Source organism: Equus caballus, chromosome 25, assembly GCF_041296265.1.
Source record: "Equus caballus isolate H_3958 breed thoroughbred chromosome 25, TB-T2T, whole genome shotgun sequence".
Taxonomy (NCBI): domain Eukaryota; kingdom Metazoa; phylum Chordata; class Mammalia; order Perissodactyla; family Equidae; genus Equus; species Equus caballus.
This window is the reverse complement of record NC_091708.1, coordinates 38,221,507-38,246,980: the sequence shown is the minus strand read 5'-3', so window position 1 is coordinate 38,246,980 and position 25,474 is coordinate 38,221,507. Positions and strand designations below refer to the sequence as shown.

Genomic DNA, 25,474 nt, shown 5'->3' with positions numbered 1-25,474 from the left:
GGAGAGAGCTGCATCTACCCCTAACCGAGAAGCAATCGTAATCGCCAGTCTGCACAGACGCACAGTTCACTTTAGATACATTCTGTAAAATCCCAAGGATCATAAACCAGTACAGAGCAGAAAGACTTGCTGCCTCAATGTTACACATCTTCTAACATGACATGCACCAGGGCCTCTTAAGGCCTCTATTTAGTGGTAGTATATGGGGTCCACAGTGCACAGTTTCTGTAACCAGGGCAAAAACATCTTCCAAAGACAGCACACCCCGTTCTATAATTGCGAAAAGGGATGCTCTGCGAACACACTGGCACCTGCAGCTCGCATTTCAGGCTGGAAACGAGCTAGAAAGATAGCCGCCCTGCAACTTAGACATGTGGGGCCACCCTGGAGATTTCACTAAACTCGTCAGTCATTTGCAGCCTGGCTCCCCCTCTAGTGAGAGTCGGTTATGGAAAGAATTGCGGCTTCCGATCTCAAATCTCTCCCGTTAGGATGCTGGCAATGCACTTTGCACGCCCATTTTCCAGAAGCAACTCAGCCCCAGCAGCCCTGCACTAGCACACTCTCAGCTTACTGGGTCTACGTCCCTGGACAAGCATCGGGTTGGCCAGCCCGTCACTCTGCCCTCCGCAACAGCTTCCCAGGCCGTTGTTTCTGTCTTGCTCAGAGAAGGGCTTGCACCTCCATCTCTGCACAGGGCCCCAGCCCCCTCACCCCTCTGGCTCAGGGCCAACACTCTCTGGAAGCCAGCCAGGGATTGTTACCATCTAAACTCTCTGCTCCATTCTCTCTTGGCACTCTCTGTTTTCCTCCATATCAATTTACAATGGCATATTTGTGAGGCTACTTGTTTAATATCTGCCTCCCCACTAGAGCTGAAGGACCATGAGAACCATGAGACTCAAAACTATTTCTATTACTACAGTAAATTCAAGCCTAGCACAGTTCTTGGCACACAGTAGGTGCTCAATAATTATTTGCTGAATAAGTTGATGTTTTTTTGGTACATTTTTAACAGGGTGGGCCACTCAGAATCAGCAATCAAACTGGATTTGCTTGGATGACAAATCTAAACTATATCAATAAAAATACTTAAAATATATTTAATAACTGCATGATAAACCAAGAGTACACAAATGAAATACATTCTTCAAATTTAAGTATGAAGGTCAATGTGTCAAGCGTAAACTATGACAGGTGTCTTTATGGCACTGTTGTCACAAAACTGTTTCTTTCTCTCAGAACCACTGTGTTTGCCAACAATTTGATAGTATGACATTTCAGGTAGCTGGGCCTCAGGAAGACAATGCACGGCGCAGCGCAGCAAAGCACAAGCGGCACCCTTGCTAATGCGGAATAAATCTCTGACCGCGTGGGCAGGGTTTGAACCGTTAACCTAGCTGGCAAACATCAGCTGCTTTCAGAATCGCCTGATCTAATCTATCATAATTTTTTCTCCTGGCAGTTGCTTTTCCGTGTCATCACTGCTTTCTGCATTGAGAAATTAACAACTGGGTATGTTTTCCTGCCCCGTAGATGGATGGGCATTCATCAATATCCTTCTCAAATGTCTTCGACTTGACAAGTTGGGTTTTCCAGAAGTCAACTGCAAACCACTTAGCGACCTCACCCTCCACACTCTACAAATGTCCCTGATCATAAAACCAGAACATCAGTGGTGCAGCCATTAAAAAAAAAAAGCATCGAAAAACCCTCCCATGCATACAAAACGGGAGGCTGCACTGTCAAAGCTTCCCGCAGTCCAAGTGTGGTCCCTCTGGCACGGGGCTGCCGCTGTTCGGGGTTTAATACCGTAGGTCTGCGACACCATTAATTTTGCTTGTTCCTCTCCCCTCCCCCATCCCATGCTCTCTTTCATTTCCTCCTCATAAATATGAAGAACGTATTCCCAATCCTTGTTGAGCAAATGATTCATGCCAAAGGCCCAATATGCACTGACTCAGGGTATTTATATTGTCTCTGGTAGCCAGTATTTGCTAGTATACTGTAATTATTTTTGACAACCTTGCATTTAAGGTAGCCACAGATAACCAACTTAATATTCAAATGTTCATAAATCCTTCTGTTTAATATCCTCCCTACCTAATCTATGTACATTATTATTACAGGTAATGCAGAAAGTACAGGGCATGAAAAGTGCAATTAATCTCGATCCTTCCCCAGGAAGCAATGTCACTCCAAAGCCAGGTTTCTGTATTAATAGCATTATTGGGGGAAAGGAATTTAGGTTCCAAAGGAGTCTCCCAAAACTCCTACATTGGGAGTCTCAAGTCACCTAATTAAGAATCTGTCCAGTCTTGAGATCCCACGTCCCTCCTTTATGTTGTAAAAAATTATGCTATGCAGAGGCTTGGCTCTGACAGCAGGGCCAGGACAGACTGGCTGTAATAGCTTAAAATATGTCTCATTCCTACTCTACTCCCAGGCAGCAAGTTGGCTCCTGTGGCCCTCTTGAACTGGATCCCCATGGATCTCACTTTAGGACCCATTCATTCTTTTTCTGAAAACAAAATACGCCTATTTCCTACACTGCTTCAAAAGAGAGGCCAAGGATTCTCCCACTGTCCTTGTCCTCATCTTACATCCCTTCATCACAACCCACGCCGCCACGCCCAGCCCTCACAGAGTACGACACAGAGTAGGCACTCAGTAAACATCTCTTTAATACGTTCAACAAATGCTAAGTCAATACATTTTCTAGAATACACTTACCATGACCCCCAAAACTAACAAGCCCTGTGACTTCTCTCCGTCATGTTTAGACTGGACACTGTCCCCACTCCAAGGGATCGGGGACTCTTCTGGCCTAGAGTATCAATATCCCACAGCTTTCATGGGAAATGTCACAAAAACAGAAATCACTAACAATCAAAGAGATCGTGGCTGTCCTCTGAAGCCACAGTTTTGAATGGAAGCCTCTTCAGTCAGGAGACGCAAAGGCTGATCAGGGAGCAGTAGGAACACCTGAAACCACTGAGCAGTGCGAGGTGTGAAGAGGAGTTGTTCGAATCCTCAGGAGTTCGTCCTTACAGCCCTGAGTGGCAGTGACCACGCTGACCTTCTGCAGAAAACAGCAGCCAGCGGACAGAACAGAGGTGACCAAAGCTAAAAATATAAATAGTCTCAAAAAAGGGCTTCGGTTCACCCCAGGGACAAGGGTTGGGAGAGCGCAGGGTGTGTCTGGCTGTGGGTACAAGAGGGAAGGATGGGGCGATGGGGGCACCAGCCCGACAGCATGCGCCTGACGTTTGGACAGGCAACCCGGCCTTCAGACCTGCTCCTCGGAGGCTCCTCGGGCAGCACGCAAGCCCGAGGGACCTGCTCAGACTCATCGGAGGCTCAGCAGCCGCCTCCCCGCCTGGATGAAAAAGATTTCCAGGGTTCCGCGCCAGCACTGGCCCTACTCCATTAGAAACAAGCATATATTACTCTCGTAGTTAGGGGGAAAAAGTTAAAGCAACGTCTTCTTCCCCAGTCCTGAGCACGTTAAGAGTAATTTTCCTAACAAAGATTTACCAACAAACAAGAGGGACAGCTGGTGGAAGAGAATGCAGGCCGGAGAACCCTGGGACTGTCCACAGCCAGAAAACGCTGAGGGGACGCGCAAGGACCCCCAAGACGGGACCACGGGCCTGGGGGAGTATGTGACAGGGAGACAGACCATTACTTTTCCCTTTTCAAGCTCTGAATGAGGATGTTGGAAGTTATTTTTTTTTTCTTTTTAAACCATGAATATATATTTTTGTTATAATAACATTTATAAAATTAAAATATTTCTAAAAATAAATATTTGCTTCAGAAAGAGACAAATAACATTTAGGCCAAAAAATCAAAATGGTATCCCTGAAAATGAAAATCTGACTGCTCCCTACCTGGGGCTAGGGAAGACCCGTGACCTCGGACAAGCACGAAAACTCTGACCTCAGGAAAGGAGCCAATGCTTCAACAGACTGCCCTGAGGATGGAAGAGGGGTATTTGTAGCGTGCCCAGGACAGGCCTCATCCAGAGCGGAGAGTCATGAAAGCTACTTTCCTCTTTTCGAAGCCACCTATTAAAACACTTCATCGGAAAAGCCTTAGTAGATATCTTTGAAATTTCCTCACTTATGGGCCCAAGTATTAAAACCAGCATGCTAGAAGAAACCGGCACATGTGGCTACTATCCGCAGACACACGACACGTCACATGTCACCTAGAGACTTAGGGAGAAAGTCAGTCATTTTGGAACAAGGCCTTGTGTGTGAAAATGGGAGGCCATGGCGCATCCTTCCAGCTACGCTTCCATGCGTCGGTCGGCTTTAAATCCAGCTCTGCTGGAGAACTCTCATGTCCACACTACCCTGTGATTTGTTACTTGGAGGAAAGGCAGGCAAATGAGAGCTGTGAGAGAAATTTCCCGGTTTCCTTTTGAGAACACGTTTTAATGGAATTCACTGTATACTTGGGTATGTGGCTAATAATACTGTTAATAAATGAAACACAGCGCTGGCTGCTGATTCTACCCAGTTCACTAAAACCACAGATAAATTAATATGGCAATGAAGATAAACCACAACAAAAAAGAATGGGGAAGTTTTAAACAGGGATGTAAATATCATGTGCTCACTCGGCAAACAGAAACCGCCACGAGACTTACATTTTCTTTGGAAAATGATCTTGTAAAGCACAGGTATCTGGTAACCTTCGATTTAAATAGGCCGTCTTTCCAGAGGTCAGCGTCCACACCATCTGCTGTCTGTGCGACCTGGGGCAGAGAACAGAGCAGAGGGCGGCAGGTGAGGCGGGATGGAGGAAGGGGTGCTCGAGCAGCTTCTTCATACCTGTGCCAATTAACACCGGCCCGAACTCTCACGGCATCTCATTAGTCCATTTCACCAGGCACTGGGAAGAGATTTTCCAAGAGGGGAAAACGGAGAGTGTGAAAAATACAACTTCTAAAAATATAGTCCCCAGGGAAGCCATTGATTAAAGACACCCTGACAAAAATGGTTCTAATGAGAAAAGAGCAACTTTGGTTATAATGGACCAAGAAGGGATTGGGGAAGTCAGCACATTAAGTTGCTCATTACCACTTACTCGGGGGACGGTACAGGGCGCAGACAAAAGTCCAATGGGGTGTGAAATGCCACCTGAGAGGGGCACCGCCTGTAGAGAGACTGACGCGGCCTCCTGCTCCAGGACTCCCGGGGCCAGCCAGGGCGCTTCGGTCAATGGGACTCTCTACTGGGGCGTGAGGGGTAGGGGGTCAGGAAAATTCGCTCCTCACTGTATCTTCTTGGTACAAACTCTGTGAGTGGTATTCAAGGTCGGAAACTGTACCATGATAGAAAAATAAAAAGAGATTCAGGTCCTTTTTAATAGTCTCACTAAGAAGCCATGTTCCCATAGACAGCTGCAGAAATCTTCTCTAGGAAGCGTTTGAGGATAAAGCCAGCCTGGATCTGAGTCTCGAAGGACCTTGCGCCGGACTGCAGGGTGTGACGGTCCATGCTTTGTGGGAAAGGGTTTACATGACACTGGAGACGACAGGGCAGGCTGGACGAGGACGGTCTCCTTCTCACATCTTTCCAGACTGCTCTCTTAATGGACTGTCAGGGCTGGGTCTGCTTTCTCACTCAGCAGCCTCACATGACACTGCCAGCATGGCACAGAGGAATAATCAACACTCCACACCGCGGCTGGCACCCGAGGGGACATCTGGGAAGACTGAGGGCGCAGCCGGTTTGGGGATGGACCCTGAAGCAGCCTCCCAGCCGTGTGCTCTCGGACGCCTCCCTGCTTGTCCTGAGCGTTAGACTCTGGGACACAGGCTGTGATCTGACAAGCTCCCGGCCATCTGACAAACTGCGGATAGCGCCTCCATTCTTTACACAGAAACCGCCTCGCTTCAGCCCCATCCCACGTCCACACTGAGTAGCTTTATGCAGAGCCAGGGGCCCCACAGCACTGCCCCATCCACAGGGCGGGGGCGGGCGGGCCACTCCACTGGGACATTCCCAGAGCCCCCACACAGCCATGTTCTCTGAGGCTGTCTCAGAAAAGCCCGAAGGCCAACTGGCAAAAGAAAAATGTTTTTTCTTTTTTTTTCAAATTGAGCAATTGTAAATGAGCAAACGCAACAAAGGGAAAAGAAAGGTCCTTGTGTTAAATATGCAAATACATGTGACCTGCAGTCTGAAGGAGGAATGGTCTGGAGATCATTTTAAGGACTGTTTGCTCCAAGCATGTCACCCCCGCAGAAAGAAACCTGATGGATTGGGATCGGGCCTCATCAGCATTTTCTCCCACAACGGTCACACATAAAGTTTCTTGGAAAACATGAGATTTAACTCTTCACCACCAAGGATCCTTTTGTTTGTTTTCTCCCATGGATTCCATGTTTTAAAAGATTTTGGGGGTTTCTTGTCCAAACGGTACTTTTACTGTATTTCCTCAATTCTAGGATGTACTCATTTGGGAATCACCCACAGGATTTAAAGAACATCCCTTCAGGAAAAAAAAAGAAATAGTATCTTATCAAAATGTACAAACCTATTTTAAAATGCATCGGAATTTCAGAACCATTAAAATGTGAAAATAAAAGATGCTATAGGAACTAGGAAATAAGGGAATCTATATGGTTTCTCTATAATAAATGCATTATTTTTGATAAACTTAAAAAAATAGTCTGCAGAACACTAAAGGCCGTGGAACCACAGGCTGGGACCTCGAAAGAGAGCCAGCTGTGTCTTTAACCTTCCACAGAGAAGGAAGGGGGCCGAGAAGGGCTCCCCGGGATATTTGGAAATCCCATCGAGGGGAGGTATGCACCCTGCGTCAAGGCTATGTTTCCAGGGTTTGAAATGATGATTCCCTCCTCTCGCCCCACTGCTGGAATTTCCCGTTTCTGAGTGAGAAGACACCTTGATATGATAAAGAGGCCAGCGCAGGGATGAAAGGGAAAAAGCAGGCAATGGGCTGGCCTTCCTCGGAGGCCCCTTCTCTGTCCTGGCAGTTAGTCCTCCAACTCGTGCCTGAGAAGCATTAAAAATGGACAACCAAAGGCCTGGCTCATTTGCAATAAAGTAAAAATGCGTAATGCCCTCTAACCCAAGGAGGGAATGGGGAAAGAGAGCCAGCGAGAGAGTGTGTGTGTGAGTGTGTATGTGTGTGTGTGCATATGTGTGTGTGTGCATCTGGGCAGAATGCAGAGGCACCGAAGCCTGGCCACGCAGGCTGCATCCACACACGGGCTGCGGCTCCATGAACTGGAGCAGGGAGGGAGAAGGCCCCGGGTCCTGGCTCGTCCGGAGCACCAGGGAAGCAGCCCTGGTGTGACAAGGCCAGCATGCCCAGCCTTGTCTCCCCTGTAGCAATAAGATGTACCCAGAAGCTTCTTTCCAATTCAGCCACATAAACGTGCTGGCTAACCTAAGCTCTTCCCACCTCGAGTTAGACGAGCTAAGGACCTACAAGATGAATTATGTGTGAGGCAGGTGGCTGCGTGGAGCGTCCGCATCTAAACTCTGAGCATCCAAACTCAGCAGCCAGCCTCTGAGTCCTGGGATGGGAAATGCCCGGGTGGGGGGCGAGATTCTGGGGTTAGAGCAGTGAGCCTGCCTCAGTGCTCACCCGGGAGCATCCATAAAGCCAGTGCTCACATGTCGAAAAATGAGGACATCTGGTCCAACATGGAACCAAATATTTAAAGTGACACCACGCTACATCAGCATCCTTAAAGTCCTAAATTGCTGCATCTGGGCTCAGCTCCAACCTCTAGTCCTCTGGGATTCCTTCCCCATCTCTGGGACTAGATCTTGTCTTCAAACACACATTACGTACTTGTGTGATCAACATTTACCTGCCCCTACTATCCCACCATAGAATAAGCTTCACAAGGACAAGGACGATGCCCACTCTGATCGCCATTGAGCCCCTGCACTATGCACAATGCCTGCCTGTGGACTCAGTCAAAACTCGCTGAAGGAATGAACGAACGAATCAGCCATTCAGTCAGGAGCAAAGAGTGAAAAGCCACATACCCTGACAGCTACCCAAGTAAGGTCATAAGAATTTTTTAAAATGAAATTTCCAGGATTTAATTCCTTGAGCTGAGTGCGCCCCCTTTAAAATCACCGCTCTGTGAGGCCACGCACTCATGTCAACAAGGAGGCCACTTATTCTTCTGGTTCCTTGTCTGTATCTGCCTTGCTCCCAAAGCGACTGGAGTTTGTCCAATGCTACTGCTGACTGCAGTGCCTCCAGAGTGTCTGTCACACATACACGCTCACACTCCGCAGTCTCACACACACTCGTACACATTTACACACATACACACTCGTCTTTCACACACACACTCTCTCACACGGATGCACACGCTCACACTCTCATACCCTCCCTCTCTCCAGCAGTCCCCGCGTACAGGAGCTGCCTCTGAGGAGGAGGAGGTGGGCAGCGACAGATCGAACACATGGGGCTTCTCTGCCAATATTCTCCTAAAATGGCAATCAAGTGGAGAAAGTGTGAACTCACTGAAATAAAGAGCAAGGGAGGAGCACGACTCAAGAGAGGCGCCAGCAAATGTGTGGAGACAGGACAGTGGAAGCTACGGGATTCAGCAGGGCTGAGGGGGCTCATGATTCGCCCTCAGAGTCGTGGAGCCGCCAGGTACCCCTGGGGATGGGGGCGGAGGGTGCGAGTCGAGGGCCGAAACAGGCAGACCAGAACAGGTCTACAAACAGCGCGGTTACACACCCAGGTCCCCACCCCCATTTCGGAAGTATTTTCTGCAGAACCAGAAGCAGGAGGGCTCAGGACTCCAGACCACCAGCCCCTGGGGGAAGGAGGAGGAGGAGGAAGTAAGGCTCCAGAGTGAAAACAGCAGGTGAACCATGCACACTGAAGGGTGGGCTGCTCCCCTGCCACCACCGGGCTCATCCTCCTTCTGCTGCTGGCATCTTGGCAGCCAGGCAATTGAATCCCCTAAATATCTCCCTAAATGCTGGATACTGAAGGACTTGTCTCTGGAGAAACTACAGCGCCAGGGAGCAGACAAGCACACTGATTGGGGGTTGGGGGGTGGGGGGATCTCCTGTGAGAAAGTCGGCTCCCCCTTGCGTCACCTTCCTGCGCAGCCCACCAGCCCACAGGCCCCACCCCACCGCCGACAGGCCCCACCCCCACGCTCCAACCCCAGGAGCCAGTGCCCGGCCCTTAAAGATAAACTGACCACAAGGGACCACCAGGCATTGGGGGAAGTCTCAGCTATGAAGACAGGATCCAAACTAGAAGAAGGGCAGCTTGAAGACAGCACAGATAACATGAGGAGACAATGAAAGCTAAGGAACAAAGAGCCAAGCCTATAATCAGCATCCTCAGAGGGATGAGTGAATATAATTACAACCACCAAACAGAAATGGAATATTGCGGGGAAAAAACTTTTTTTAAAAAAAACAATATAAAGAGCCTAGAAATAAAAAAGTTATAGCTAAATAAAAAATTGAAAAAAATACTGGACGAGAAAAATCGAGGAAATCTTGCAGAAAATAAAACACAAAGATGAGATAAACTGGTAAGAAAGAAAACCTAAGAAAACTGAAGATCAATACATCCAACTAATGAAATTTCCAGAAAGAGAAATAAGAAATGGAAGAGACGGTGAGCCCCCCTATTCACGAGGTCCTGAAGGTGGCGGCACAGTGAATGAAAAGGACTCAGCTTAAAGCCAAATAACAGAGAAACCACCAAATCTGGGATAAAAAAAAACCACCTTTAAAACTTCCAGAGAGAACTCGCACGTCCCGGACAAAGAGATGGGGATCAGACTGCGTCAGACTTCCCAACAGCAACACTGGAAACTAGAAGACACAAGAACAACGTCTTCGAAATTCTGAGGAATTCTGGAATTCTCCATCTAAACCAATGATCAATTAAGCGTGAGGGTAAAGACTTCTGCAGATGTGCAAGCACTGAAAAAGTTTATCTTTCGCGGGCCCTTTCCTAGGAACCGGCCAGTGTGTGCATCAACAAAACTGGAGATTAAAGCCGTAAAGAGGAAACTACGAGCACCGGGAACAGAGCCCACCCAAGACAGTGGTGAGACGGCAGCGGGAGGAAAAGAAGAGACGGTGGTGGGGGCCACCTGTGAGCGGGGAGGGGAACATGGAACTGAGAGCGTTTGGAGCCGGGAAGAAATGTGTAAATGGGCACGGGACAGGCGTATTGGAGCATTTAGAAAAATAAAGACATAAGACATGAAGCTGTTTGAAAACATAATTCGTTAACTTAAAAGTTAAAAAGAAAACTTTAAAATCCTAATGTGAAAACCAGTAGGCACCCAGACAAGCAAATGAAAGGAACGAGTCAGTGACTAATTCCAAGGAAAAGAGAAGGTTGTACAACAAAGAAAATCTCCTCCTGGTACAGTACTTAATTTAGTGGTGCCCGATGTGTGCACCGTCATAATATGAAAACACGGATTTACCAAAAATTGTGACACCCCCTGATGGGGGGTGATGATAAGAGAATTAAATGTGTAGGATAGATAAATCAAGAAATAAGCAGTTTAATCAAATTATTTAGAAATACGGAGATAAAGATCCGAAGTGAAAAAAATCTAAGAGTTGAAAGTAACTGCCTCCTGGGAGTGTATAAGGGAGAGACGGGGCCCCAGGGAGCTATATTTTCTAACAAGCTTTTTAGTAATCTTTATTTTTTAAATTGTGTACGTATAACTTTCTTGTAAGAAAAGCAAATTTTAATTTTAAAAAATCAGGGGGCTGGGAAAATGTCTCACAGAAGACAGTATGGGAATGTATTATTATTCCTTCTAGACACACCACTACCGTCAGCCCCATCAGGGAGGCTCCTGGAGGAGCAACCCGACCTCAGTCCCACATACATCCTCAGTGTGTTCCCAAGTGTGTGACAACGTCCAAAAGGGGCATGTGCAGCTGACTCCGGCCTTCTCCACTGCTGGAGTCCACCAAGAGCTAACGTGAGGATGCCGGAGGGGGAGTCCCTGTGAGCGGCAGCCCCTGGTCCTGCAGGAGCAACGCAAAGACCTGTACAAGCCTTTCAAGCAGCTGCCTGCTCACGACCCGGGCTAGGCCTCAGTCTTGCACAGCCCAGGCTTCTGACTTCCTTCTCTGGCTCAAGTTCAGGCCTCATATTCTGGACCACGTGCAGCAGCCACGAAAGAAAATGTGTGTTCCAGAAGCCCTGAACAGCCCACTGTGCAGCGGGACTGGCTACCTATAGCTGGCCTACGGGGCATGTAAGAGAACCCCTGAGGTTAAATGTAAGAAATCCTCGCGGTTTAAGGACAGGTAGTAGGGCTGGAATCTTTGCTGAGTACTTACTGTTCGCCGGGCACTGCTCTAAGCACATTATGTGCATTTTCCCACTGAATTCTCCCAACAACCCAATGACATAGGTACTGTTTCTCTCCTCAGGTTACAGATGAGAAGATGAGGCTTGGAGAACTTACGTAAACGTACTCAGTGGTGAGAGGAGAGGTGGATCTTCTGGTCTCAAGCCCAGACTGCGCTCCTACCTCCACCACCTCAACACTCAGGAAGCAGAGTTGCCCCGCTCAGCCCAAGAAAGGTCAGTCAACCTCCTGGGTCAAAGCCAGGACACCTGTGGGCCCTGCCTTTGGGACAGTGGACAAGCTACGTGCAGGCCTATCTGGAAAGCATCAGAAGGACTCCACCCAAACAGAGAGAACCACTCGGGGCCCGTTTAGAGATCCACCAGTATCTCCGCAGTGAAAGGAAGCTGAGAACACACAGCATCCATCCTGCTGAGTGCTGCAGAGACGAGAACGCTTGCAACACTTTCGGAAGCGTGAAGGTTTAGAGAGCTTCGCTTTGATGACAGAAGCAAAGAAGAAACTGGCAAAACTAATTTTAACGCTGAAATGACTTATTTTGTGAGACTTAAGTCTAAGCTCATAGTCCTAATGGTTTTAAAAGGTCCTATACGTTCAGGTAAAGCCCAGTGTTTTAACCACACTCTTTTGCTTGCAGGACCCAGAAGTACTTGAGGTCACCATGTGAGAGGGAGGGGTGGAGGAAGTGGTATTGCAAGGATGCAACCACACAGAGACCAAGAAAAGTCCAAGCGAGCAGACCTTGGAAAGAGAAAGCACTTTCGGTTCATTTGAGGCCCACCCACGCGGCTCGGGACCTCACTGGGAGGGACACGTCGACTTCTACTCGATGCCATCAGCACAGACGACTCCGCTCTCCAGCCTCCTCCAGTGCGCTCTCCCTCCACGTGGATAACAGCAGCAGCTACCACTCACTGTGCATCTTCCACATGCCAGGACCTGCTCTAAGTGTTTTATTGTCCGTAAGCCATTAGTGTTAGTAACTCACTTAACACAACAACCCTACAAGTAACTATGAGTAATAATCAGTTACTATCTGATCTTATAGGTGGGGAACCTGAGGAACAAAAGGGTCTTGGTTAAATAAATTATGGCATACCTATGCAACAGAATATCTATTTAGTTTTTAGAAAGGATGAAGTATGTACATATATAGAATTATGTCCATGATACACCAAGTGGGGAAAAAATTCTTACCAGAAAGCATATGAGAGAATACATATAAACAGCTCGTATAAGGCAACAACAGGGAAAAGACAAACACGCCAGTCAAAACATGGGCTGTGGCCATCAACCAGCAGTTGATGGAGTAATACGAATGGCCAATGAGCATGAAAAACATGTTAGTATTAAAAATTTTTTTTTAATTAAAATTAATTTAATTTAAAATTTTTAAATTTAATTTAAAAAATAAAATAAAATGTAATTATTAAATTCAAATGACAAGATGCCACTTATCTTTATCAAACTAACAAAGACACTTTAAAAAGCGTGAGATGGTGACACTCAGTGCTGGAGAGACTAGGGGGAAATGAGCACGCCAGTTGCTGCTGGAGTGAGTATAAATGGTACAACGTCAATATTAATTTGGCGCCGCACATCAAAAGCCTGAAGATTATATATGCCCTGGGACCAAAGAATTCCACTTCCGGGCAGAGTCTAAGGAAACAATCAGTTTTGTTCACAGAGTGCGGTCATTGTTTGTTCATTCATAGTGAGCTTCTGGGTGCCAGACACCGATCAAGGTGCAGAGAACAGAGAGGGGAACAAGGCAGACCTGGCCACTGACCCCACAGGGGTTACATTCTCGATGTGGGAAGGCGCACGAGAAACACATAAACAAACAAATATATAAGGTAATTTTAGAGCGGAGTAAGCGCTCTGTACAAAATAAAATGGGGGAATGGGGACAGTGACTGAAGGAAGAGGCTACCGGGTGGGGTGACCGGGAGGTCCTCTCTTGAGAAGGTGCCTCAGTGCTGACACCTGGATGACAAGCACAAACTGTCATTAGCGAGTCTCGAGGAAGGGCCACGTGGGGCTCAGGCGAAGACAGGACGATGGGAACAAGGCTGACGGGTTAAAGGGACAGAAAGCAGGGCTCTGTGACTGGAGCCTGGTGAGATGGGAAGTTCGCCCCACATGGTCCCTGAGGCACAGTCTGTAAGGGCAAAAGTGGGGAATGATCAATGTCGAAGGATTAGAGAACATCCTTGCGATGGAAGACTCAGCAGCCTTTTTAAACAACTCTGGGGACACAGACCGACCACCAGGGAAACTTCAGGGGAAAGAGTAAGTTACAAAATGGTTTATATAGGACAACCTCATATTTTGTTTCTTAAAAATTATATACATAGAAAAGGACCTAGACAAATAGAAAGCAAAGCATTACCACTGTTTGGTTCTACACATTCGAGATTATGGGTATTTTTTCCACTGTTCTTTTAATTAATTAATTAATTTTTAATTGAGGTTTAATTGACATACATTATGTCAGTTTCAGTTGTACAACATAGTTATTCAATATTTGTATACATTGTGAAATGATCACCACGCTAAGTCTAGTTAAGAGCCAGCATCACACAGTTACAGAATTTTGCTTTCTTGTGATGAGAACTTTTCAAATTTACTCTCTTAGCAACTTTCAAATATACAATACAGTATTATTACCTATAGTCGCCATGCTGTACATTACATCCCCATGACTTACTTATTTTAAACTGGAAGTTTGTGCCTTTTGACTCTACATAGCTTTCATAATAAGAAAAACAACAATTTAAAAGACTGCATGGGATGGGGTGAGAAATAAAGATCTTCTGGATTTAAACTTGACAAACACTTTGTAAATCAGCTACCCAACTAAGCCGCCTGGAGTGGAGCTGGGCAGTAAATCCTTGAAACTGTCAGAGGTTCTTCAACGTCAGAATCGAGTACTCCTTGCGCAAAGGGAAGCTCTCGAAAGACATGGCACGGCTAACCGCTGGTTTCATCAACCCGTTCACACCCTGGTGTTTTAAAAGAGCCCACCCACAATCCAAAGATGTATTTGGCAGACAGAAAGCAATCAAAGGGGCCAGGAAATTCTGCAGACATTCCAAAGGAAATATCTGGCTGACACCACGAATGAGAATGAAGTTCAAAGGGCTCATGATGTGTGAGATCATCCGCTGTGGAAACACAGACACTTGGCCCAGGTCAGACAGTGGCCAACCGTGCTGCCACTTCAGCTCTTCCTGAAAGCAGGGTGGGCACAGCACGGAGGGAAGGCAGCCAGAGGAACCATCCTCCTGGGTCCCTAACAGGAGGTGAGCCCAGGATGCTTTCTGAAAACTATGGAGCAAAAGAGCCTTCTTGCTTATCTGGTGATGAGGCCAGGGACTCTCTGGCTGGTTTTTCATTCTGATTTGATTGTATTTTCTTGTTTTGTATCCCGAATGGAGAGCTCAAGTCTGCCACAGATCTTCAGCTGAAACGTCTAATATTTTTAGCACAAGAGATGAATGCACATCCCTGTCCCCAGACTGGTGCATCTCACTCAGTTTCTGGGCTGCTCTCTCTCCTCACGTCCCAGAGCACAGGGACACGGACCACCTACTCCTCTCTGGGCCTCTGTGACGCGGGACCACCCTGGCTCTCCTCTAGCTCTCCCTCCTCAAGGTTATCTTTCCTCACGTGCCCAGCAACGTCCTGCCTCCCTAGTCCTGCTCCTTTTCTCCTCTCTCACATCTCAACATGTGGGAAGTTCTCATCATTTAGGGCCTGGCTGAAAGAAGCCGGCCCTGCAAACCCTCCCTGATGATACCAGCCAGAAGCGCACTGTCTTCTTCCAGGATCTTCCCCGCCTGATAGCTTCTTGCATCAAACCTTCTTGATGTGAAGAAAAGCATAAGACAGAGGGAAAAAGTGGGGTTTTCGGAATCAGGTAGACTGGAGGTCAAGTCGTGGCTCTGCCACTTACATACTGCGGCTTCCCAAAGTCACACTTTCCTCTCTGAGCCTCATCAAAAATGAAAATAATAGTAACATCCACCTCATAGGATTATTGGTGAAGATCAAAGGAGAAAAACACCAAAAGTACGTGGCCATGCGATACCACTTCATATCCGCTCGGATGACTATAAGCAAAAAGACAGACAATAGCCACTGTTGGCAAGGATGTGGAGAAACCTGAACCCTTGTGCACTGCTGGAGGGGCTGTGACACGGTGTGGCCGCTGCAGAAACAGTTGGGCAGTTCCTCAAAACTTTAAACACAGAGTTACCATATGACCCAACAATTCCACTTTTAGGTATATACCCAAGGGAACTGAAGATACACATCCGCACAAAAAGTTTTCATGATGCTCACAGCAGGGTTTTTCACAATCACCAGAAAGTGGAAACAACCCAAATGTCCATCAGCTGGTGAACAGATAAACAGAATGTGGTGTATCCATACAATGGAATATTATTCGGCCATAAAAAGGGAACGAAGTACTGACACATGTAACAATGTGGATGAACCTTGACAACATTGTGCTAAGTGAAAGAAGACAGCCACAAAAGGCCACATATTGTATACCATTTATACGAGATGTCAAGAAAAGGCAAATCGACGGACACACAAAGTAGATTGGTGGTTGCCAGGGGCTGGGGCAAGTGGGAAATGGGGAGTGAATGCCAACGGGTTTGCAGTTTCCTTTGGGGTGATGAAAATGTTCTGGAACTAGATTAGTGGTGAAGGTTGCACAACTCTGTGAATATACTAAAAACTACTGAATTATATACTTTTAAAGGGTAAAGTTTATGGTATGGGAATTATACTTAAATAAAGCTATTTTTTTTAAGCTCTTAGCATAAGACCTGGCATGCAGTAGACACTCAAAATATGTTAGCTCTTTATTATTGTTTCTATTCCTTAAGGTAAGGATCCTATTTTACTCAGCGGGCATTTTTCAGGGTCCCTAGCCCCAGGCCCCGCTGGTGGCACACAATCAGGCTTTTGCTCAACGGCTGAACGAACAAGTAAAAGAATGGACAGTGTGACAGATGCACAAAGCGTGAGGCTGGCACACCAGGGGCTGAGGAGAACAGCCGTCTCTTCGGTCTACCTGCCGCACAGCTGCCGTGGCTCCAGCAAGCACAGAGATGACCAATTCCTGGGGCTGGGCAGGGCAGAAGAAAGCAAAGGCCCCTGAAGGCACCCCCAGAAACCAGGAGCCCTGCTTCTGCACCTGCCGACGAGGACAAGCAGACACACAAGGAGATCAGCTCCTGGGGACGGCGAGGCCCATGAGAGGGAAACAGGAAGTAAACGGGAGCAGGGCACTGTGCTGCATCAGAGCGGGAACTTCCTCTCCATTCCTGGTTGTCAGGAACGAGGGCCTTGGCCACAGGTGCTCCTGCCTCTGCCACACCCAGAGGGCCAGGCCGGGACACAGCCCTGGACCTCCACAGCCCCACCGGAGAGCAGCATCTGTGGCCTAGAGCTTCCCTCGTGGCTGGCTGGCTGGCACCTAAGTGGACAGCGGGTTCCTCTTAGCCACAGACACTCTGCCGCCATGCCACACCATGGCCGAAGCACGAACTATTCAACCAATGGCACGTCTGATAATCACTGTGGAGCAAAAAATTAAACTATAGCTCTACCACACCTGAAAACAACTCGAGGTAGACTACAGGTTAAATGTGAAAAGCAAAACTAAACCTTTTTGAAGAAAATGTAAAGCATCTTCATTATTTTAAGAGAGGGAATTACTAAAGAGATAGACATGTGTCTAAAAGAAATCCCGTAAATGAGAAAACTGATGAATTTGACTACCCTAAAATTGAAACCTTTGATACTACAAAGGACGCTAAAAATGGTGAAAAGACAAGCCTCGGACTGTGAGAAATGCATAACTGACGATGGATTAATGTCCAAAATAAATAAAGAACTCCTACAAGTCAATGAGAAAAAGAAATAATCCAAAAGAAAAATGATATGCAATACGTAGAAGCCGTCTGAGAAAACGTTCGACCTTTCCAGGAAAGGCAAATTAAAAATGACAAGGCTGTGCCATTCATGGCAAATCACTGACTAAACTGTAAAATATCTGATGAAAATGAGCGGGGCACAAATTGGCACGACCACTTTGGAGAACACATTTACTATATTCAGTAAGACGAAAATGACCCGGCAATTCCACTCGTCAACTGTTCCCTGGAGAAATCCTTAGCACATAGATATGCGGATATTATTTGCAATGCTGTTTATAATAGCAAATTATTGGAAACAACTCAAATCCTCATCAAAAGAAGGATGAATAAACATGTCATAGTATATTCATGCAATAGCATTCTCTACAGCCTTGAAAATGCTTGAACTAGAGCCACGCGTATCAGCAAGGATAAATCTCAAAAACAATGCTCAGGAAAAAGGCAAGCTGAAAAATATGCACAGTATGATATATAGTCCGTATGCTATCATCTATATAAAGTTTGAAAATAGGAATGAATACACAGGAATGATAAACACCAAACTCAGTGGTTCCTCTGGGTAAGGAAGGATGTGTGGGCCCGGAGGGTGCATAGGCACCGATAATGTTCTATTTCTTTTATTAAAAAAACAAACTCACATAAACTTGGTGAAACACTAAGACTTGGAAAAGTTGCAAGGCGGTTGCATGGATATTTGTTACATGATTCTCTATATCTTTCTACATATACGAAATGTTTTGTAATACAATTTTTTAATTTAAAAAATCAGATAGTAGAGACCTTAAAAAAAAAAAAAGAGTGGGGCTTTCAAATACTCGCAAATGTGCACCAGAAGGAGAGTTGCCATAGAAAACACAGGACATCCAGTTCAATTAGAATTTCAGATAAACAATGAGTAATTTTTTCAAATTAAAAGAAAAATTACAAAATTTTCAGATTTAACGGGCATCCTGCATTTTTATTTGCCAAATCTGGCAACCCTAACAAGGAGGCATGTACTAAGGCTTTGTTTAGTGAAAAACTGGAACAAAACTAAAAGTTGGGCAGCAGGAGAACGCTGTGTGGAGTGTCCCGCCTCCATGGACAGCCCACACCAAAGAATGAGATGTGTACACAACCGTCTAGAAAGATCTAAATGACACTGCCTCACTCAGTCAAAATAAAGCCAGAGTTTGCTGTGCTAAGTTATGTGAAATTCACAAGTTGCAACCATTTACTTCTGTAAGTCACTTATACATGCAAATACAGAGAAAAAAGAAGAAAACACAGCAATGGGATGACAGCAGCTAGAAGAAATTAGGGGTGTGGTCAAAAGGTACTTGAGCTTTAGCTGTATTATTTGATTTTTTTTTTTTACCATAATAAGATTTTTGTATTCCTTATTTAATTAAAAATAAACACAATTTTTTGCAAAAAGAAATAAGTCTAGAAGGATATTTCTAAACTTTTAATAATATGCATAGGATTAGAGGAAAGGTGATATTTTCACTCTTTAGTTTATATAATCCTGTATAATTTGGATTTTCTGGAATGAGCTTTTGTAATTTGTTAAATGTCATGAAGATATTTTTAATTAAAAAACAGGCAGGGTTCACTGGCCCTGTCTCGACCACAGGCTCCTGGGAGCAAGAGAGAGTTCCACCACAGAGGATGCGTCTGCTGGGCAGAGAGGGAAAGGAGCGAGAAGCTGCTGTGCAAGGCCAGGTCCTGCCCTCTGTCCCTGCTACCCACGGCACAGGGCTCCAAAGCCCTTTTCTGGCTGGACTTGGGCTAACGACCTGTGCCTCATACTGCCCGATACCCATTCCCCTGGGCCAGGGAAGCAGAGGAACTCAGCAGTTTAAAACTTGGGCTCTGGGGCCGGCCAGATGGCGCAGCGGTTAAGTTTGCACATTCCGCTTCTCGGCAGCCCAGGGTTCGCCAGTTCGGATCACGAGTGCGGACATGGCACCACCTGTCAAGCCATGCTGTGGTAGGCGTCCCACATATAAAGTAGAGGAAGATGGCCACGGATGTTAGCTCAGGGCCAGTCTTCCTTAGCAAAAAGAGGAGGATTAGCAGTAGTTAGCTCAAGGCTAATCTTCCTTAAAAAAAAAAAAAAGAAAACGTGGGCTCTGGTTTTGGACAGATGTGAATTCAAATTCTGGCTTCACCACTTATAGCTGTGTGACCGTGGCTGAGTTCCTCAACCTCTCTCAGCACTGCCTCTGTACGTGGAGACAACAGATTCTCATACAATCATTAAACAAGAGTAATCATTAAACGAGACAATGCAACTGAAGTGCTTTGCCCAACACCTAGAACACAGTACTCAGTCAGTGGTAAATACTGGAGTTGATGTTTTGGCGCACAGCTCCACTCCCACGCCCAGGTATGCAGGCTGGCCCGGCTCTATGCACAGACCTCTCTACTTGCACGGGCAGCCACCATGAGGCTGCGATCGTCTCTTAGGGGCACAGGTCTTCACTTTCCTCTCGGCAGATAGTTACTAAGCACTGATGATACGCAAGGCTTTGCACCATGCACTTTGGCACATGCAAAGACGAGTAAGACACGGCCCCCCTCAGAGGAAGACCGACGGGCGGGTGAGCTGAAGCAGCAGTGAGGGCACAGCACACAGCAGGAGCCCCAGGACTGCTCTCAGCTCATCCACACCTGCTGTGCATCTCAGGAAGAGCCCTTGAGCTCCCTGAGGCTTCGTTTTCTTATTTTTAAAGTGAGATTATAATAGTAACTTCAAAGGGTCATTGTGTGAAGTAAACACTGTGGAAGCAACTAGCACAGGGACAGGCACAGCACGGACACTTGGAGTTACTGGAAGCACAAGGTCGCTTTACCTTAATACTATAATGGAGCACAGTGCTCAGCAGAATAAGAAAGCACGTCAGGGTTTGGGGAGGGGCGGGGACAGGGGGAAGGAAGAGGAGAATCAAAGGCAGCTTCAGGTAGGACGCATCATAAAGCATCGACACGCAGAAAGGAAGCAGGGGAAGACGGGTAGGCACGCCCCTAGAAGAGACGGGGTCAGAAAGGCACCTGTGGGAAGAGCTGGGCTGGTGGACCGCGGCCTACACAGGCTGAGAGAGGAGAGGAAGGCAGCCGTGGGCGGGGCCTGGGGAGCAGGGCAGGTGCGGGAGGAAGGACTGGCCTTTGTGGCAGAAGGAGAATCTCTGGAGAACTCGGGGCAGGAAGGAGGAATTCTAAGAGCTATGCTCTAAGGAGAAAACCTAGAGCTGAGAAGGGAGGGACCAGAGTCCTCTGGAAAGAGGCCATCCGGGACAAGAATGGTGAGGAGCCGACCAGGGTGGTCGCGGCGACAGAAAAGGAGGATGCAAAAGGGGAAACTGGGGTAGAAGCCAAGAAACTGCCTGACGTGGTGTGGGATTGGGGTGGGCGAGGAGCCCCAGGGGGAGCCTGGCCTCAGTCCGGTAGGAACGGTTCAGAGCAGGGCACTGGGTGAGGGGTCGGAAGGAAAGGGAAGACAGATCAGGTTTGGGAGTATTCACGCTGAGCGTCAGCCAGCCATGATACGTGGGCGTGTCCACCAGGCAGGTGGAAACAAGGGCCTGGCTAAGCAGAGGGGCCTGAGCACAGGTTGTCCACAGATCGCGGGATGGCAGCTCAGCTCCGGCGTAGCTTGGACCCGGGCTGGAGGAGAGCACACAGTGAAACAGGGCCAATCAGAAGCTGGGCGTGTGCTCAGTGTGGGAGAGACGACCACAAGAAAGGGGAATCAGAGAAGAACAGGTAGAAAATAGGTGAAATCACATTAAAGGGATCAGAGTGTTTGCAGAAAGAAGGGCTACAGAATATTGGATGACCTAAGAAAATACTGCAGTAATATAATAAGAACATACCATGCCATAATAAGCATGTTACGAAACAGTATAAACAGTAGAATCCCGTTATTGCCAAAACGCACACACAGGGAGGAAAAAAACTAAAAGGATATATGTCAAAATGTTAACGGCACTTTCCCTCTGAGTGGTAGGCTTATGAGCCCCTTTTTTTTTCTTCCTTGTACTTTTTTATATCTTCCAAATTGTCTACAATGAGCACGTGTTAGTTCTGTATTCGGAGAATGAATGTATTGAGGAAGGAAGAAATTGGTCAGCAGCGTTCAACGTTGAAATGAGATCAAGAAGAACAAGAATAAGGGAAAAGATAGTGAGTTAGCCAATTAGGAAGTAAGAGGTGAGTGGAGATGAAGAAGAGGCGATGGCACGTGGGAGCAAGCTGGGGGAGAAGGGCTCATAAAGACAGTAGCTGGAGGGGCTGGCGCCGTGGAGAGGAGGGGGGAGGGGCGGTGGCTGTTCTGTTTTCAGGAACAGAGGGGCGGTGGCATGTTTGTGTGGAGAGGAAAGGAGAGGAGGAGAGGGATTCACCAGCAAGAACCACGGCAGGAAGAAGGGGAAATGAGATCTCCCTGGGGGCATTAATCTCAGGAAGGAGAGAGCTACCCAAAGCTGCTCCATCTCTTTTCTCCTTTTCTCCCTTTGGTCTGGGTCTGTGAATTGCGTGCCGGCAGGGACTACATCTGACAGTCACAGTTCCCAGTGCCTGGCACAGGACCTACATGTGGTGGGGGCTACTAAATGAATGCTTCCCTCCTCCTTCTGCTCCGTCTGCAAAGTCTAAGGAACTCTCCTCTGAACCCAGGAGAGTGGGCTTACATAAAGGAGCCGGCCAGTCGACTCAGGAGCTATGGAAATGCTCGTTAACAAGCAACTGCACAGGTCTGAAATATTCTAGAGAGCCCCACGCTGACACTCCAAGACATCTAAGTGCCTTCTTAAGAACAGGAAGAAAGCTCTTCTATCAAGCCAAACCGCTGACCTTGAGGTAGGTCCACATGTAAGACGCCATTCCTGAATATAATTCAGTGAGGCTATGAAAAACAAAATGGGCCTAAGATAAGGAGGCAACCTTTTTGACAAATGGCACTGTTTTTGTCTTAGCTAGGACGCTAGCAGGATATAATTAAGAAAATAGTGAAAACTAGCAATCCTGGGATCAGCAGAAAATCCAGGGACCCTGCCTGCCTTCCCCGGGGCCTTGAGGAAGGACGCCAGCCTGCACACTGGCCCAGCGCCCCCTGCCCAGTGTTGCTGGCCCCACCTCTGACCAAGCTCTCCGCAGAGACCGCCTGGAGTGGGTGGTACAGCCTCCTGCTGAAGCCAACCAACTCAGACCACAAGGCCTGGCTCTGGGCTTCCGGCTGGGATTCACAAAGGGGCCCCTGGAAGAGACCCAACAAGACTAGAAGAATAGGAAGAGTTAAAGTAATGGGATTTAAGAGAAGACAGTGAACTCGCGCTACCCGTGAGTCATGCTCAATGACAGGAGGCAAGAAAGCAAAGGAGATGAACTGGCACTTGTGACTAAGTCACCCTTCTTATTTACTCTATTACTCAGCTCTCAAACCACATTGCCGGCTGTAATTGCATTTCAATTCATGTTTAACACAAACATAACTTAGCTGGATGTTGGCATCCAATATCCCAGACACAGAAAGGCAAAACAGAAAGGAGCCAGCTAATTCAATTCAATAAATGTCCTCTGCCTGCCTGGTGGAGTGTGTACGCACCCAGGCACTGTGCCGGGTACGGGGGCACAGCTGTGGGAAAGACAGACGCTGGTTCCCAGGCTTCAGGGCCCTTAGTGCGCAGGGAGGGCACACCCTGACCGACCTCTGTGATTAGAGGTAAGAGCTGCAGTCGAGGAAAGTGAAGGCACTATCCAAACGCAAAGAGCTCCAACATCATTCCACAGGGAGAGCAGTCAGGGTTGCATACAGGCACAGACGCAAGAATGAGGCCAGCACAGTTGGAGAACTACAGACAGTTCAAGGGGGCAGGATGAGGGCTAGAAAGGGAGGGGAGGGGCAAATTAATGACTGTCTCCAATGCCAGTGAAGTCCATCCAGTTGATAAACACCTACCAAGTGCTAGATGCTAGGCATTCAGCGCTAAGTAAAACAATGAATTTGTCTCTAAGTCTGAAAACAGAGAGCTGGAGACAATTCCGGGCAGGTGAGTAGTCTGATCGTTTAGAAGCCTGCCACTGGCAATCACTCAGGACAGACGGGAGGTTGGAGTGGAGTTAGGGAGATGCACAGGGAGACAATCCAACGGGCCTTCACAAAGGAGAGTGGAGAAAAGAGTCAATGGATATTTGCTTTGTCAACAGGTCAATCCCTTCTGAAACTTTCCCTTCTCATGTGCCCCTCTCCACAAACACAGTGGAATTTTTAATCACTTAACTTCCTATCGCATAAACCTTACAAGCTTCTCAGCCTGAACCATGATCCAAAGGGTCGTGGAACAGCCAAGAAATAGGAGGGGAAATTAGAAACAAAAAAAGAACTCAGCGAGGTTGTTGGACATAAGATAGATACATATTTTTACAAGTCAGTTTTCCTCTGTACAAAATATGCACACCATAACCAATAATCACTGAACGAATATACAGGGGAAACAGCAGCATTCCCAACAGCAATATCAATTGTAAAACAAACAGTAAAACAAACTGAGAAGCCTCCCCTCTTTTTTCAAAGCTTTAAGATAGTTTGCAGGATGCGAGAATTACCTGTTCCTTGACGATTTTAGGGAATGCTACCTTAACAAAATTGAGACCTAGTGCTTTTGTTAGAAATAATTCTCTAATGACTTTTCCAATTTCTTCTTCCAATACAGGTTTGTTATAGGATTTCTTCCTCTTAAATAGCAGTAGAAATGATCAAACTCATCAACATTTTCAATTTTAGTTGCCTAGGGCTGCACACAACAGCTATACATCATATTCTTTTATAATTTTCAAATCTTATACTCCTACTTTCCTTTTCTCAATCTTCATTCTGCTTATCTTTATTTCCTTTTACTATTACATTTGATGGAAGTTTATCTATTATGCTTTTTACAAAGAACTGATTCTCAATTAACAACTCTCCCTCCTTTTCTCTTCCTTCTAATTTCTGATTTTATTTTTGTTATTTCCTTCCATGTGTTTGTCTAGCTACTTGAGCTGTGGGATAATATCGAGTGACCTGATATACATGTGATTAGAGCCCCAGAAAAGGGAGAGGCAAAGAACTATTTTAATAATGACCGGAAACCAACTGCAACAATGCAATAATGGCAGAATATACATTCTTTTCAGGTTACATGGAACATTCACCAAGACAGATCATGGTCTAGGCATGGGTTGATGAACTACAGCCCACAAGCCAGATCCAGCCTGTAGCCTGTTTGTGTACAGCTGACAAATTACAAATTGTTTTTATATTTTGTAAGGGTTAACAAAAATCAATATGCAATAGAGATCATATGTGGCCCATAAAGCTTAAAATATTTACTCTCTGGACCTTTATAGAAAAATTTTGCTGACTCCTGTTCTAGGCCATAAAACTAAGTTCTTTCTCTGGTGACAGAGAATTAAAGATGTCAATAACAGAAATATATCTGGAAAATTCACAAAGATATGGAAGTGAGACAACACATATCTAAATAACCTATGGATCAAAGGAGAAATCAAAAGGGAAATCAGACAGAATTGTGACTGGAATTAAAACTAAAACATATTAAAATATGAGGGATGCAGCTAATGCAGAGTTTAGAGGGAAATTCATAGCATTAAATGCTTATGTTAGAAATGAAGAAAAGTCTCAAATCAATGACCAAAACTTCCACCTTAAAAAACTAGAATGTTAAATCCAAAGTAAGCAGAAAAAAAGAAATAAAGAGAAAACAATAAAATAGAAAACAGAAAAATAATAGAGAAAAATCAGTAAAAGCAAAAGATGGTTCTTTGAGAAAACTGATAAAACTCTAGGCAGCCTGAGCAAGAAAAAACAGAGATGACACCAATTACCATTATTGGGAATGAAAGAGAAGATATCCTACATATCCTAAAGATAATAAGAAATATCATAAACAACTTTATGCCCAGGCATCGGAAAACTTAAATGGAAAAATTCCTTGACACAAATTACCAAAGCTCATTCAAGAATAGACAATTTGGGGCTGGCCCAGTGGTGTAGTGGTTAAGTTCAGCATGCTCTGCTTCAGTGGCCTGGGTTCAGATCCCAGGCATAGACCTACGGCACTCATCAAGCCACGCTGTGGAG

The 25,474-nt window shown here is 46.3% G+C and overlaps 1 protein-coding gene across 10 annotated transcripts in view; it reads right to left on the bottom strand.

Annotated features, from left to right (window-relative positions):
* MVB12B (multivesicular body subunit 12B) overlaps positions 1–25,474 on the bottom strand; it is a 188,894-nt gene that overhangs the window by 117,910 nt on the left and 45,510 nt on the right. For all 10 annotated transcript variants that reach the window (XM_023628891.2, XM_070251263.1, XM_070251260.1 and 7 more), the window contains exon 3: positions 4,658–4,765. In XM_023628891.2, coding sequence (XP_023484659.1) covers positions 4,658–4,765 — 108 coding nt within the window. The remainder of the gene's footprint in view (positions 1–4,657; positions 4,766–25,474) is intronic.